The sequence below is a fragment of the Patiria miniata genome, unplaced genomic scaffold (assembly GCF_015706575.1).
Source record: "Patiria miniata isolate m_02_andy unplaced genomic scaffold, ASM1570657v1 HiC_scaffold_6, whole genome shotgun sequence".
In the NCBI taxonomy this organism is placed as follows: domain Eukaryota; kingdom Metazoa; phylum Echinodermata; class Asteroidea; order Valvatida; family Asterinidae; genus Patiria; species Patiria miniata.
Window position 1 is genome coordinate 1,129,505 of NW_024037073.1, and position 16,712 is coordinate 1,146,216.

At 42.3% G+C, this 16,712-nt stretch overlaps 2 protein-coding genes across 2 annotated transcripts; one reads left to right on the plus strand and one right to left on the minus strand.

Moving 5' to 3' along the window:
- Positions 1–517: 517 nt before the first annotated feature.
- On the plus strand, positions 518–1,915 carry LOC119742546 (fibrinogen-like protein A). Its single transcript, XM_038218565.1, has one exon. The coding sequence runs from the start codon at positions 697–699 to the stop codon at positions 1,723–1,725; it is 1,029 nt and encodes a 342-aa protein (XP_038074493.1). The 5' UTR covers positions 518–696; the 3' UTR covers positions 1,726–1,915.
- An 8,338-nt stretch (positions 1,916–10,253) lies between these two features.
- LOC119742716 (galanin receptor 2a-like) lies at positions 10,254–14,135 on the minus strand. The gene is made up of 3 exons (XM_038218883.1): positions 14,108–14,135; positions 11,001–11,195; positions 10,254–10,970 (listed from the first exon to the last, which is right to left on the minus strand). The coding sequence occupies exons 1-3, from the start codon at positions 14,133–14,135 to the stop codon at positions 10,318–10,320; spliced, it is 876 nt and encodes a 291-aa protein (XP_038074811.1). The 3' UTR covers positions 10,254–10,317.
- Positions 14,136–16,712: the final 2,577 nt, after the last annotated feature.

Below are 16,712 nucleotides of genomic sequence, written 5' to 3' on the forward strand. Positions count from 1 at the left end.
ATTCTCACTCACTTGCAGAAACCAAAATGAGTTTTCATTCTGGCCTATACTGTCACTTCCGTTAGATTTTGTAAAGTTTTACTTCACCGTTTTTACCAAGATATTTGGTAAATTTACATACCTATTTTCAAAGTAAAATTTTACCAAACAGTTGTGATAAACCTTACCCAACACCTGTTATGTAAAATTTTACCTAACTATAGCAGATTCGTATAGCACATTGCAATTATGTAAAATTTTACACAACTTGTGTATTTTTTTCTGTGTGTGATGCACGTGATTGCAATTTCTCGTCAAGTACGCCTGATAAGCGAGGCTCAGGAGAATAGTGCACCGACCGGCCTTCCTCTATGATGCAACTATATATAGTTGCAACTTATCAGGGCGTACTTGACGAGAAATTGCAATCACGTGCATCGAATTTATTCTTCCTTTAGAAAAAAGACAGATGCTGTCTAGGGCTAAGCAATCGATAGTGAGTAATTTACGAGATATGTTGCTCAGTTGTGGACAAAAACAAAATGAGATTTCATTCTGGCATACTGTCACTTCAGTGGAGCTCCAGCGATAGCGAGCAGGCGATTGTTCCACTGTTTTACGATTTGATCAGTATCACCACTTCGGTTGACGTTTGGCTGAGACTGACACAGTTTTCACACAAGACAAAAATTTGAAGAAAGCATCTTACTAGCAAAAATGGCTACGTTTGCTCCACAACTGCAAGTCCCTTGCTTTCTTCAATGTGTGATTCTTGCCTTTGCTGCTGTAGCGGTCACTACCATATCTGCAATTGGGACGTTGTCTTGTCATCAGGTGAAAAGTGAATTCCTACCAGCGGTTAACAGACGCCTGCAGGTAGCTTCATACCGACAAACTATTGCAAAATCTCACATGTTGTGTGTGATGAGAGATTGCCATGCTGATTCTGGCTGCTTGTCGGTCAACTATCTCCCAATCCGTCACATCTGTCACCTCAATAACAGCTCTAGAGAGGAGCATCCTGGAAGCTTTGGCATCTCGTGCGACAGCGTGTACTTCGATGCGGATGCACTAACACCTTCCTTCTCTGTGTGGAGGTGTTACTGTAGCTGCAAGGAGTTTCTGCAAGCGGGCCATGATGCGAGCGGTATCTACACCATATTCCCGGCTAGTGTCCGCAATGATGGCTTACAGGTCTACTGTGACATGGAGACTGACGCTGGAGGATGGATCGTCATCCAGAGGCGTCAAGATGGCAGCGTTAACTTCTACCGCGACTGGGCTGACTACCAGGTAGGCTTTGGCAACTTGTCTGGTGAGTTCTGGATCGGAAACGACATCTTACGCAATTTGACGGCCTTGGGAACATGGCAGCTTCGGGTCGATCTGGTGGACTGGGACAATGTAATGACGTACGCGGAATATGGAGAGTTTGGAGTTTCTGGAACCAACTATCAGCTCACGGTCGGCTCTTATAATGACATCAGCACGGCAAAAGACGCACTGACAAGCAAGCACAATGGCATGTTGTTCTCAACCTGGGATAAGGACAATGACAATTATCAAGCCGGTAGCTGTGCCCAACGCAACTACGGGGCGTGGTGGTATGACTATTGCTACCTGTCAAATCTTAATGGTAAGTTTTATGCTAAGCGTGCTGCGTTCAGTGGTCTCCCATGGACTGACCAGCAGGGGCAATATGAATGGTTCAAAAAAGCGAGCATGAAAATTCGTCAATATCCATAAAGGCAAAACAAAATTGAAATCGAACCATACGCCATTTATTATAGTCTGCATCAGTTATTGAATCATTTCGAATTATGTAATTAATTCTTCAACTGGATCATTTTGATGCTCGAAAGTACTTGGCGAAGATAGTTCACATTGTTCGTACATAATCACGTTGCAGTCACATGCGCACTGCACGAACAAATTATTTCATTCCTAAAAACTATCAAATTTGCATTTCAGTAAATTTGCATTTGCATTTCAGTATTTTTGAAGGTTACATGCGGTTACTTTTAAAGGCACGTAGGTGCATTTGTATTACTCTGAAACGTACCTACCGATTTAACGAGAAAAAAATCGCTCCCTCAAATTGAAGATAGGACTGGTACCAAATACGATGTGAAATTATTCCACATGAACTGGTATCATTCGGAAGAAAACAACTATTTAACTGGTTTAAGAAAATGTGCTCGCAGGCACATGTTTTTACATGCATTTGCAACGAAATTTAGTTGCCATACCCCAATAATTGTGAATTCTTTTTCTCTGATTTCTCAAATTGTTTAGTATCCACTAACAAGTTAGTGGCAATGCACCCGTCTTAAGATTTTGAGAGATTTTGTTGCTTCAAATGAAACAAAAAATTCCACCAAAAGCAAATGTACTATAATTTTAAATCTTTAATTTTGTTGGAGTAATCGCTGATGGATGAATGTTAAAGTTAAAATTGTATCGCGTACTGAAACGTACAAAAATGCTGAATTTCAGCACTAAGGGTTCGGACAAATTTGAGAATATTTAAGATTAATTATCATTATCATAACTTTTAAATAAGAGATTTACTGGAGCGGGGTTTGAACCTAGCTGCGACCTCCGGATTGCCGTTCCGGTGCTCTACCAACTGAACTATCCATGCAGCCCTATGTCGGCGGCTCCTCATTTTATCATATGTCTTTGTTCATAATTTATTAGTTGAACAAATAAAGTTAGCGCGGAGTTGGATTTGAACCTCTACCAGTTAATCGACCGGTCGCAAGTTCTAATTCCGCTACAGTCAATGTATTTGGTCAGCGTTATAATTACTCTATGATGGCTTCTTACGCACCTAGTTAGTGTCCCTTTTTTCTTTTTTCTTTTTAAATTTTAACTAACCTAATTGTTTGATTTTGGTACACTTTTTTGGGACCGCAAAATTAGCGTTGATTTGGCCGGTGTGAAATTGTGTCAGCTGTTTTTTTTTATTTCATAATCTTATTATTATTTAAACACTTTATGCACTTTGTGTGAAATAATTAAGCTCACCATTTGTCGAGATCAGTGATAGATTAATGCCATACATTGTTGAAATTATAACGTGCACTGAAAGTTAGAAAAATAATGCTAAATATCTTTTACCAACAGAGTTTAGGGAACGATAGCAACAAAGACACTAACTTAGTTATTATTATAGCTATTATTGAACGATTAGGGCGACACACCTTTTGCTCTAATAGGGCGACACACCTTATTAGGGCAACACATAATGTGTCGCCCTATAAACCGCAAAACTTATTTGTGACCGCAAAACTAGCGTTGATTTGACCGGTGTGAAATGTGTCAGCTGTAATTTTTCATAATCTTTATTATTATTAAAACACTTTATGCACTTTGTGTGAAATCATTAAGCTCACCTTTTGTCGAAATCAGTGATATATTAATGTCATATAAATAGTTCAAGTTATAACGCGCACTGAAAGTTAAGAAAATAATACTAAATATATTTTATTAACAGAATTTAGAGAACGATATCAACAAAGACACTAACCTAGTTATTATTATAGTTATTATTGAACGAAGAAACTGATAGGAGCGTTTATCGAACCTGTAACCGCCGGAATTTAGCACTCCGAATTACCGGTAAGGTAATGTGTAGGTTGCGGATTCAACTCCCTCTCAAGTCAATCTTTTGCCCGACTTTAGTGCTATATTTTGTATGCACCTAGTCGGACGCCCTTTATGGCTTATCTGATTATGACTTTGAAACTTTCTATTAGCGTTTATATGTTCGGTGTAAAGAGCTTGCATGTCAGCTTTAATTCAATTTTGCAGTCATTTTCAATATTTACGTTATGCACCTATGTGTTACCAAAAGAGGCACTTATCTATTTAAGCGTTGATTTGTTGATGCGACAGCTCTAATTTTATTCTCATTATCGTATTTATGAAACCCTTCGTGTGTTGTTATGTAAACAATTCAGCTTACCTTTCAGTTACAGAAAAAAACAAGTGTGGTGTAGCCTTCACCAAGGCTGTCAAGCTTGTTCTCCAAGTAAGCTTGTTCCCAATACTGTACAGCTAAGGCTGATTAATTTTGTCCGGTATCCCTGTACATGTAGTTGTACTATTGGCACACCGCCACGCACACTACCGGTACTAGCGCCAGCCTTAACGAACCCCTTGGTTGTGCTTCTGCACGTACATGTACCTGTGCAGGCAAAGCACAAGCAGAAGAATTTCAGGGGACCGTTGAGGCTAGTGTGCGCTGCGTTGAGCCTTGGACTAAAGCTGTACAGGTACGGAGTGCGGTAGCGGGAACAACCTCGTCCGGGTAACAAGCTTGACAGCCTTGGTCAAGGCTACGTGTGGTGTCACGATTATTCGGTTTTTGTTAGATTTACAAAGAGCGTGTCCGAACTACCGGGCTGTGGCTTGAAATTACACCTGTCCATGGTTGTAATTTGCAGCCGCAGCCACGTATAATTCGGCACGACCTATTTATCATATCATGCACATTATCTTTCTACATTTATCTTTTTTTTAATATACATGTATATGATAAGCCTATTGCTTCATCTGGTAAGATGAAGTGAACGATGAAAATGTCATTTGGTGTGTTGACGAAAATGATACATACTTGCTCGCTGCTTGACGTAATGCGCCTGTCAAATGCCCCCCCCCCCCCCCCCCCCCCACTGCCCCACGGTCCTATGTTGGGACTTAGTCACGTTTTTCAAGACCCAGGGTGAGGATTTTGGTCACTCAAAATACATTGTGCCCGAGGGGTGTTGATTTTGTAACTTCAAAAGTGACAGCCCCCACGTGTTGGGTGTGGCAGTCCCTGGTGGGGGAGCAGTGGGGTAAACTTTTATACCCGCAAAGTGGAAAATATGTGTTTTTCGAGATACTAGTGATTTCAGTTGACGATGTTTTGAAACGGTGGTCTGAATATCGTTTTAGCCGCAAAAGTCATATTTTGTTGCATTGTCTGAAAGCTGGGATCTTGAATGGCACGTTTATGTATGATTTTTATTGAACAAAATAGTTATTAATGAGTAATCAAACTAATTCACCATAAGTACACTTCCTGAAAACTCAAAAATCAGATAAGAACGCTATGTTCGAGTTTTCGCGAAGTGACGTTAAGCATATGTGTATTATCTATGGGCTTAGCGTTACTTAGCGAAAACGCCAAAAATGGGTTGGGCATATCACGTGGCATTTCTGTTACTTCGTGAAAACGCAAAACCCGTTTTTGACACGTAGTGTGCAGTCAGTTTGCACGCGAAAGAATGGTATAGTACACTTCGTAAAAACGCATTTTCTGGTTTTTACCCATTAAGTTACAAACGTTAATTAATGTCAATTAATATTTTGACAAAACTAATTAACTCTGTGTGTAGTAACTTCTTAAAAGGTGATAGATTATGTGTCAGTAATCACAAATTAGGAAAAATATCAAAATCGCAAAATATCGATTTTTCGATGTGAAGCCCGGTTCATACTTCATGCAAAAGCGAATGCGAAGCGAAGTTGACGTCATGAAACATTCGCTGCGAAATTCGTCCGAGTTGAAATGTGTTCAACTTTTGCGAATTCGCAACGCGAACACTTGCCATGTCGTCACAAATTCGCGTTCGCTTTCGCTTTCGCGCCAAGTATGAACCGTGCTTTAGTGTCACTTCGTGGTGACGGTGACCAATTGACAGGCGCATAATTGTATGGTGTTTTTTTTCGGAAACAGATTTACGAAAAATTAAAGGAACTGGATGGAAACACTATTCGCTTTTAATCTATATATATAAGAGAGAGTTTAACTCGGCCTCCGAGACGATGTTTGCTCATGAAAGGATCCGAGACAGCGGGCTCCCGCGGCGCCAAAATCGCTCCACGTCCGTGGAAAAATGCGGAGGGTGTCTTCCGCCGGGTCGGACACTTCGGGTCGTCCTGATTTTCCCGTACGGACCGGCGATCCGTTTAGTCGATTTTTCGTGACTGCGTTTTGCGCAGGAATTTGCCATCGTGTGCGCTTTCACGTTGACTGCCTGGCCGCCCCCTGTGCTGGCTTTTTCTGCGTGTCTAGACTGTGCGAGGTCAGCGAGGTCAACGTAGGGGTCGCGTTTACGTGTTCTACTCGGCTGTTTTGCAAAAGAGTTCACCAAACGTTAGTATGGGGTGACCTTGGTAAAATATTTTTTGTCCATGGTGCGTGGCCACCAAGTGTCCCTATTCTTTCATATGCTTCGCTTGCCGCCCCTGTGCCGAGTGCAACGAATACTCAGAAGGACTACACATTAGTATGCCTAGCGCGGTCTGACCAATCGAAAGTCTACACTGCGTGGTACTTCCCGGCTATGCGTAAAACCGTCACTGGCAACGCGTACTGCAGCCTGCTCCACACCCTGGAAACGAGGTTGAGTCTACGGTGCTCGCTATTTGAAGCGCAAGCATGTGACGTCGCGTGATAGAGTGCTGTTGCTTCCATAATGTGTTTACAGCTCCATACTTCCACCACCAAGGCTGAGCGTTGTGAGTTCGCTGCCCGCCACGTATAATTCAGTGTCGTGTTATAATTTCGGGGGCCTGTTTGGGGTCAACGAAGGATCGATGCATTCACAAAAAAAATTGACGAAAAAGTGTCCGACCCGGTGGAAGACACCCACATTTTTCCACGGACGTGGAGCCGTTTTGGTGTACGTGTCGAGGGAGACCGCGGTCTCGGATCCCTTCAGGAGCAAACATTTCTCGGAGGCCGAGTAAAACTTGCTCTTATATAGATGGTTGAACCAACTTCAATAAAAGTTAAATCGACTTTTTCCTCGCAGACGGTCTCGCAAATTGTAAGAAGTTCAAGTTTACGTTTGTTGAAGAGTCCAATACTGAAACTTAATTATGACCTTCGTCCATGATTCAGACCGTTTGTAAATTTATGGTAACACTCAACATTTTCATTTCAAATGACACCTACCTTTACGTTTTATTGCATTATGATTTATTGTCGAAACTGTACAATCAGCATTCGCCTGTGTACTACGGTAACCTTTTCACTGCGTTTTCCAAATGCGACTGCCTCACAAAATGCCAATTTAACAGACCAACGGGAACATTTACAGACAGTTGCCATGGTACATAATTATCATGTGCGTAAATCGACGGGGGACAGGGGGAAACCCCCCCCCCCCTCCCCATTTTAAAGCGGGGGACATTGTTTGGTTCCCCCCCCCTCACTTTTTCTTCCCCGAATAAAAATTGTAGCCTACAACAATGATTCTATTGCTCAGAATACATGTAGCTGATTCAATACGGGCGATTCCCAATAGTGCGCCTCCAATAGTTTGCAACGCGTTGGCCAATCACAATGCGCGAAATCAGTCGACCTTTTCCAAACGCGCATTGGGTCGACAGATTTTGCGCATTGTGATTGGCCAACGCGTTGCAAACTCTTGGAGGCGCACTATTGGGAATCGCCCGTATTACTCCAAACTCAAAACTTTAAAAGTAATCTTTTGCTAAAATTGGTTTTAGTGGTCAGAAATTGCCTCAGATCACAGCACAGAAATTGCTTTTCTATAACTGCATGTCTCCTTAACTATATCCCCATTTACATTTAACTCCCCAAATTTTCATCCCCAACACTACGCCCTACCCGATCTATGATCGGGTAAATCAGCTTGTTGCTAATAAAACAGTTTAGTTGATGTCACATAGTGAAGCAGTCTCAGTAATTAACTTTGAATCCCCTTTAAAAGGTGTAGCCCCACTGATCTTGTAAAAACGTGGATAGCTCATCGACCATTGCGCGCTGTACATGCATGTGCAGCTACGCGCTGGTTCCAAATCTCTCCATTCGGATATGCTACGGGAACCAGTACGAACTCCTCCCATCGTACATTGATAATAAAAATGTGTATAGTCAAACATTAATTTTTAACTATTTAAAATATGACTGCATTTCCCGACTTAAAAAAAAACTTTTTCATTCATATTCATTAAAATTTAACATTCAATTTCGTCCGAGAAAAAAAATCCATACGCTTTTAACAAACCCAATTTAGTCATTTACCATTCAATTTCAAAATGTGGTCACCCTCTTTAAAATAAGTCACAGGGTCGCAAATATTCGTCATTACAGATCTTATTCAGTAAAGTGTTAACAAATGGCAGCATTCAGGGATCGAACTCGTCTTATAAATCATTTAGACGAATTTGATTTCTGAATAACAAGTCTTGGCATAGACGAGACGAAATCAAATACCCAAGTATAGGAAAACGTGTGCTCATTGTTTGCATTTGCTTGAAACGAATTTGAAATTGTCTGACAAAAGATGAAATAAACATGTGAAGTGGACTAAATCGATGTTCATGGACGAATTTGAATAAAAGAAACGGTGAATTCGAATGATAAACGTTTTAAAATAGCCGGGAAAGCCTAACAAAAAAAAGATGAAGAATTTAAGATGTTAAATTATAATAGATTTCTTTGCACGTTTATTGTTATGGGAGTTGTAATATGGTGGCCTGTGACTGCCCTTCTAACAGCTAATGGGTTATCCAGAGTTAGGTAGGCGGGGACATCAAGGAACTTCTGAGACCTCCTGATCGCGTTCCTAGACCCATTTTCGTAAAACTGAATGGTTCTTAAGTCGAGTCTGGTGTGGAGTGCTGAATGGTAACACATTAGCTACCGAAGAAAACTCACGTGCTAGTGCAACGATGTTTCATTGGCTCGACTGAATGCCACACCGCCCTGTGGGCGTGGGAGGTATTACGTCATGGTCAGCTGAACTGAGGCTAAAACCTCTTTTCATTAGCACGTGCTTTTTCGTCGGTTTCTATGTGTTACAATCCAGCACTCCTGACTTAAGAATCATTCAGTTTTAAGTAAATACGTCTGGGAACTAGACTAAGGCAATGTAAAAAATTCTCCCGACGACGGGCAGAGCATACTGTTCGAAACGTTGAGTCCCTCCTGTTCTTTTCAGAACCACACATACTCACAATAGAAATTTATTCACATGGTGTCACTGCAAACTTATCTTGTCTTAGTATTTTTCCACCATGCAAACCTTCAAATCTTAAAAATATCCCCTATTAATGTTTGGTCTCTCACATCATGTACGGTTTGATTGATAATTTCCAAAAATAGCCTTTACAAAAAGCTAGTCTTCGAATTCTACCTATATATTTCCAATATTTAAGTATAACGCATCAGTCACGTAGCTTAATTCAAACGTGAATAAAACGGTGCCGTGCTTGCGATTGGCATTTGTGCTTCATCAAGTTTGACCTTACATTACGTTGACAACAACATCCAAATCAATAGGCCTTGGAGATTGGCACGAAGCGATATAATAGAACGAGCCTCTCTTTTATGAATCCCAAGTGTACAATTAACAACTGATATGAAGAAGCTTCAATAGAGCCCATTCATCGAATCAAACGGCATTTGGCTTCAAAAATCACCACTACAGGTCGCTATTTCCAGCTTTTTAGGAATAAATCTTCAGTGTTTATCTCGGAATCCCTCTTAAAATGTAGGCCGGTCCATGACGTCTGCTCAAGTAACAGGTTGCGCAAAGTACATTGTATACGTTCTTTTAAAGGGGAATACAGAGGTGACGTGGATGTTCATGGCATAATTTTATGGTTTATCTGTTGTCCCAACGTTGTCCTGACAACAGCGTTGTAATCAGCTGGCCTCGGCAATTGACACGACGCGATGTAGTTAATCAAACGAGTCACTCTTTTGAGATAGCACTCCCAAGCGTACAATAGTTACTGAAGAAGCTTCCTTTGTATCTAAAGGCTTCGAGGGAGCTTGGTAGTCAGCGGCATCCTGCAAAACTGTGTTCACACTTCCTTTGCGATATTTTGACATTTGTGAAAACTGAAACAGCGCAAGCTATAAACTACAGACAATTTAATTTTTCATATTTCAAATAACTGCATAAGTGTACAATAAATTGCTCAATGTTATGCTATCTAGTCGAATAAAAATATGATTAACTTTATTTATTGGTCGACAGTGGTGATAGTTATGGTGATTCCAGATACTTCTTATGGTACACACCTTATGTAGATTGTTACACAAATGAATACTGACGGTAGCAGCGATATAAACACACAATTACTTGTATATTCAAGAAATCGTGATTAGACGAAAGTACTTCACGGGCCCTTTAAAAAGCGATTGCGTGGTTTTCATTGTGCACAAATTAAAGTACTGTGCAAAGCAAGCTTCAAATCACAAGTGCATATTCATGATGTGTCGACCGTGACTTTAAATATAAAAATAAAAACACTTCAGTTTTTCCAATGTGGTCTTTTGCGCTAGCTCTGCTTCTTTATGGTGTATCATTCAGGCGAACCAAGCTCCATGTGGTTTGTCAACCACAAATGATTATTTATTGTTTCACCTGGGCCTGATGTAGTCCTCCGTTGGTCTTCCGGACAGCCTCTTATCTCTGCGGTACCACCAAAGGTTGTTATGCTACATACTATATCTGCACGAACCCCGACTTTGTTTCTACAGCCAAGCGCCTTCTTGAGCGCTCCACGATATTGCTTGCTCTTAAATCCATAAATGATCGGGTTCATGCACGAGTTACAGAACGCAAGCAGTACGCTGGCGTGATAATACCAGGCAGAGAAGTCCAGGTTCCAGCCGCACATGTAGGCGAAGAACATGAACTGGTTTGGGGCCCAGCAGACGGCGAAAGTCACCACGACCGTGAGCAGCATCTTGACGACTTTCTTGCGCGCGGTGAGGAGATCCCTTGACAGCTGGTTATCCGTACCATTCGACGACGTTGATTGGCGCATATTCATGGCGCTTTTATGCAAATTACGCATGATCCGCCAATAGGAGAAGCCCATCAGTCTCAGCGGGAAGATGTAAATGACCGAGAAGTTGGCCACGCCCACAAAGGTTCGCCAGGACGTGCTCTGCCACTGGATGATGCATCGGCCGCTGTCGCTGTAAAATATGTAGAAGAAATAACTATTCATGAGCACGGCCATGGCTCATATGCAAATGATCATGCCGATGGCTTTCCGGGGGGTGAAGAGCGCCTCGTAGCGGAAGGGGTGCACGATGCTTGAGTACCTCTCTAAGGTGACGCAGGTCAGAGTGAGCACCGAGGCGATGAAGCTGGTCCAGAGGGGGAACTTGGACAGCAGTAGACGGCACAGCAGGTCGCCTGCAACACCTGGTGGCACGGAAATTGCGAATCCTATGGGGGATAAAAAGAAAAGCAAGTTATAATTCTGATATTAATCTTCAGAATATTATTAATCGAATCGCAAAAATAACCAAAGAGGTTAATAAAGTTAGCTCATATAGGACAAAATTCCTGACTAGGTTTCAGGGAGAAGTGGTCAGTCTCCACATTTTGTGTACCCCTCCCCCACAACCGTACCTCAGCAAATTGGTCTGGCCACGCCCGTGAATCGGTGATTCCTACGCCGCTTGGTGGCACCAAAGTCACCGGCATTCGTTTTACATGTCACCGAAGAGGGCGCTACAAAACGTAGGGATAGCAAGAAGTGATGAATGATAAAACCAAGAAGCCCGTTCGGCCAAGAGTAGTCGCCTTAATAAAATACAGGTAAGGTGAACGTGTTGCAGTAAGGTGCTTTCATTTTGGTGCTAGGCCTGTCGCGATCCTTCAGCCGTGCGTGTTATTTCCCCCGAGCCTCTCTTTCTCCGGGGTCCGCTCATAAGTCCGACGCCTCATAGGTCCGACGCCTCATAAGTCCGACAAAATGGCATCCCCTAACCAAATAAAGGCCCATAAGTCCGACGCCTCATAGGTCCGACGCCTCATAAGTCCGACGCCTCATAGATCTGACGCCTCATAGGTCCGACGCCTCGTAAGTCCGACAAATTAAACGCCTCGTTTTTCTGTTGTCGGACCTATGAGGCGTCGGACTTATGAGGCGTCGGACCTATGAGGCGGAATAAATAAATTTTATGCCTCATAAGTCCGACGCCTCATAAGTCCGAAATTTCGGACTTATGAGGCGTCGGAGTACGGTCGGACCTATGAGGCGTCGGACTTATGATACGGCCCCCTTTCTCCCACGAAAACAAATTGCTTACAGCAGGTGCAGATCCTCCAGGACCGAGTCCGCTTGTGAAGAGGGTATTTGTACAATGTTCTGTAATACAATCATGTACAGTGTTAATTATCGTCTGATTTGTGTGTAGTAAAATGCTTCCCCTTTTGAGTTATTCTCGGTTTTTATTGCACTTCCGGTAACACCGGAAGTGAAGGTCAAGCGGTTTTGTGTCCGGGGACAAGAATTGTTTCTCACAGCATAGTCTACAACCTCACTGAAAAACTAACACGATACTATATTTAGTTCAAAAGATATAGCGCAAACTATTTCGTCAAAATTTTCCCTTAAATCACTTGTAATTTGATACCTGATGACGTCATGATGACGTAACAAACTCTATAGTATCTTCGTAACGTGGTACAAATTCACACTAGGTTTTATGATCATACCGTAAAATGTATGGAAGAAATTTTGCTTTGTTTTGATTTCAAGCTAAAGTCTTCATTTTGAATTCACCTAACTTTAACCTTCCGGTTGACCCCGAAGAAGGGGTCAAGTGAGTTCACGTACACGAAAAGAAATATTTATCAATTCATGGTCTATCTTATTACAGAATATAAACATCACTGATTATTTTGTTCAAGAGTTATGGGTGAAGGTAATTTGACCCTTTTCCAGCTAAAATCGCTTGTAATTTGACACCCGATGACGTCATCATGACGTCAGAGTAATATGCACCACTTCGGATGAGGGTCGATATATAGTGAAAGTTACAAGTTCATACCGTATACCGTTTAGGAGAAAACCCGCGGAGAAGTATTGTCCGGAAAAAAAACAAAGATTGACCAGAACAATAACAGAGAGTGGTCGGGTTGTGCCCGACCACTCAATCAGAACAAAAAGAAAGGCTTTTTTGCAAATTTTGCGAAAAAGCCACAAAAAAAAGGAAAAAAAAAACTTTAACGAAAACAAGAGCTGTTCCCAATTGAAATTGGGAACAGCTAAATATGGTTGGTGACCAACTGGTGCTCGAACCCCAAACCCCGAGATTGATGATGTGATAGTGCCACTCTACCGACTGGGCTATTGGCTCGCAGTTATCAAGCCGGGAATTTATAATATATATATAAACCTCCGGTTGCAAAGGGTGGTGACGTCAAAAGTCACGTGTCGTCGTCAGTCGCCCATCCCCATTCTGAAGAAAAAAACATGAATGTTGTTGGGGACAACCTGGGGCTCGAACCCCCAACCCCGAGATTGATGATCGGAGCGCGCAACTCTACCGACTGGGCAACTGGCTCGCACTTATCAAGCAGGGAATTTATGATATAATATAAACCTCTGGTTGCAAAGGGTGGTGACGTCAAAAGTCACGTGTCGTCGTCAGTCAACCCTCCCCACCCTTTCCGCTCTGACCAAAAATGTTTTTTGTTGACAACCTGGGCATCGAACCCCCAATAGTCCATGGGCTATGGGGGTCCCAGTGCAACCCCCCCCCCCCAGAACCCACCGCCTCTGATATGTTTTATCCTTGGCATGTCCCCAATAGGAAAAAAGATGTTAACAGTAAAAATTTAGGGATGCTCTTTCTCAGGAGGCCAATTATTGGAATTCCCTCTGATTGAGCTCAGAAGGCATTTTCTTAGCACTAGGTTTGGCAGGGGACGAAACAAAATGCCATAACCTGAGCAGACCTCGACCGATCTTAATCAAACTCAGCACATTTTTTCTTTATGAAAAGGTCTTTCAAAAATATCTTTGGTTGCCATGGAAACCAACTATAGAGGGCGCTACGGTCACACGAAATATATATACATGTTTATTTAGAAAAAAAATTCCGAAAAGTTGCTCATCATTAACATTTCAGCTTACTTTTCGTCTTGAAAGCAACCAAATCATAAAACAGAAGTTAAGTTATGATTGTCCAATTTCTGATGAGCTAATTTGAGAGTTAGGTCTTGGCAAATTGAAAATGATATACAGTTTAAATAAGTTAAACAACGTCCTGCTGAATCCAGGTTCTGGTATTCTTAGCCTTTGGGTTGGTAGGTGTCAGGTCCATCTTCCAGATACATGGCCATACCTTTACCAATCTTGGTTAAGCTTGACATGGTATATGTTCATATATTTATCTTTCTAAAAATGCCTTGAATCATCATGGAAACTGTCTACAGAGCCGGACTCTATACCCAGATAAATATAATAATATATATACATTTTTCAATAAGTAGAGATTTTGAGGGTTTTTAGTCTAAGTGGCAGTTAAATAAAAGGAAAATAAAAATACAAACATGGATGTGATCCATTCTAGCCTGTTGGATCCATACTTTTAAACACAAATGGGGTAAAATATTGAAATTACTTAATTGATGGAAGATTTTGTCATCGGAAAACTATGCTTATGTCACTAATCTAAGCATAGATGGGAATATTCTTAGCTCAGCGATGGACGTACGGGAGGTACATTAGTCAACAGAAACACATGCAACTATCAAATAATTATTTTCCCACTGAAGTTGAGCAACTGTTTACATTTTCACTGCTTCGGATGGAGGCTGCCCCAAGAGTAGATAAGTTTTATATCAGCGTGGTTCACCTGTATGTGGTTCATTTTGTATTTAACCCTGAAAGAATCAGTTTAAGATTAAACAAAGAGACGAGACTTTTTTCTTTCTTTTTTAGTTTGTGAGGGTCTTACAAGAACCAGGGAAGGTTGGAGATCAACTTTATGATAGTCTTGGGCAGCTGAGTACACGTAGAAGTAGAAGTGGGGAGGTCACTATAAGGTCACTATAGGTTTGCGTTGGAACATCTTCTCGGTGGATGGTGGGGGGCCTTGCAAAAGGGACGGTATGGGCCAAGTCAAGGATATCCCACACCTTGCAGTTATTATAAAGTCTGCATTTGACAAAGTGGTGCTGCCCTTGTGAGTTTAGAAGATGTGATTGGACTTGTCTTGACAAAGGGAGTTGATGGCTGCACGATCTTGTCTGTAGATTTTGGGATTGGCTGGGCTGTGTTTCCGGAGGGCTCGGTGGATCTGCAGGTGGACCTCGTCAGCGATGGACTTGTAAAGATGACAGAGACTGAGCTTTGTGCACTGGATGATCTCTTTGACTGCGATGATTGGAGGAATGGGGCAAAATTAACCTAATCCCACGACCGTTATCTCTTTAGGAGACAAGAATCTGTGACTTTGCTGTCTTGGGCTGGAGTGCCCCCCCCCCCCGGCAGTGACCGAAAAGTTAACAAATAAGGCAATTTGTCACTTGTGAGAGCCCTTCAGCTCCCCCCCCCACCAAGACAGCCTCAACCCCCCAACCCCCCCCCCCCCCCCCCCAGCAATAACCACTCTGGATCAGCCCTTGTTAATATTTACATGTGTAATGTTGACTAATGTACCGGTACCTCCCATATGTCTATTGCTGAGCTAAGAATATTCCCATCTCTGCTTAGATTAGCGACATCAGCATAGCTTTGCGATGACAAAAATCTTCCATCAATTATTAAAGGTACCTTTAGACCGCGATATACGAAGTTAGTGTCGCGGGGGCTTGCAGGCATAGCTGTTAGACTGACTGCACATAGTGGTACTACTGGCATTGATGCGCTATATCTTGAATTTACTCCGCAACCACTGGGTTTCAAGACCTGTCCTTTTGCCAGCTTGTTGGCCTTATCACCAGCTTCCGAACAAGGTATAGTTTGTGCAGAACTTCCCAGGTTAAGATACCTTTAGACAGCGAATTACGAAGTTCGAGTCGCGGGCGCTTGCAGGCATTGCTGTTAGACTGACTGCACATAGTGGTACTACTGGCATTGATGCGCTATATCTTAAATTTACTCCGCAACCACTGGGTTTCAAGACCTGTCTTTTTGCCAGCTTGTTGGCCTCATCACAAGCTTCTGAACAAGGTATAGTTTGTGCAGAACTTCCAAGGTTAAGATACCTTTAGACCGCGATATACGAAGTTCGTGTCGCGGGCGCTTGCAGGCATTGCTGTTAGACTGACTGCACATAGTGGTACTACTGGCATTGATGCGTTATATCTTAATTTTCTCCACAACCACTAGGTTTCAAGACATGTCCTTTTGCCAGCTTGTTGGCCTCATCACAAGCTTCCGAACAAGGTATAGTTTGTGCAGAACTTCCCAGGTTAAGATACCTTTAGACCGCGATATACGAAGTTCGTGTCGCGGGCGCTTGCAGGAATTGCTGTTAGACTGACTGCACATAGTGGTACTACTGGCATTGATGCGCTATATCTTAAATTTTCTCCGCAACCACTGGGTTTCAAGACCTGTCCTTTTGTCAGCTTATTGGCCTTATCACAAGCTTCTGAACAAGGTCTAGTTTGTGCAGAACTTCCCAGGTTAAGGTACCTTTAGACAGCGATATACGAAGTTCATGTCGCGGGCACTCGCAGGCATTGCTGTTAGACTGACTGCACATAAGGGTACTACTGGCATTGATGCGCTATATCTTGAATTTTCTCCGCAACCACTAGGTTTCAAAAACCTGTCCTTTTGCCAGCTTGTTGGCCTTATCACAAGCTTCCGTACAAGGCATAGTTTGTGCAGAACTTTTACGGTTAAGATACCTTTAGACCGCGATATACGAAGTTCGTGTCGCGGGCGCTTGCAGGCATTGCTGTTAGACTGACTGCACATAGGGGTACTACTGGCAT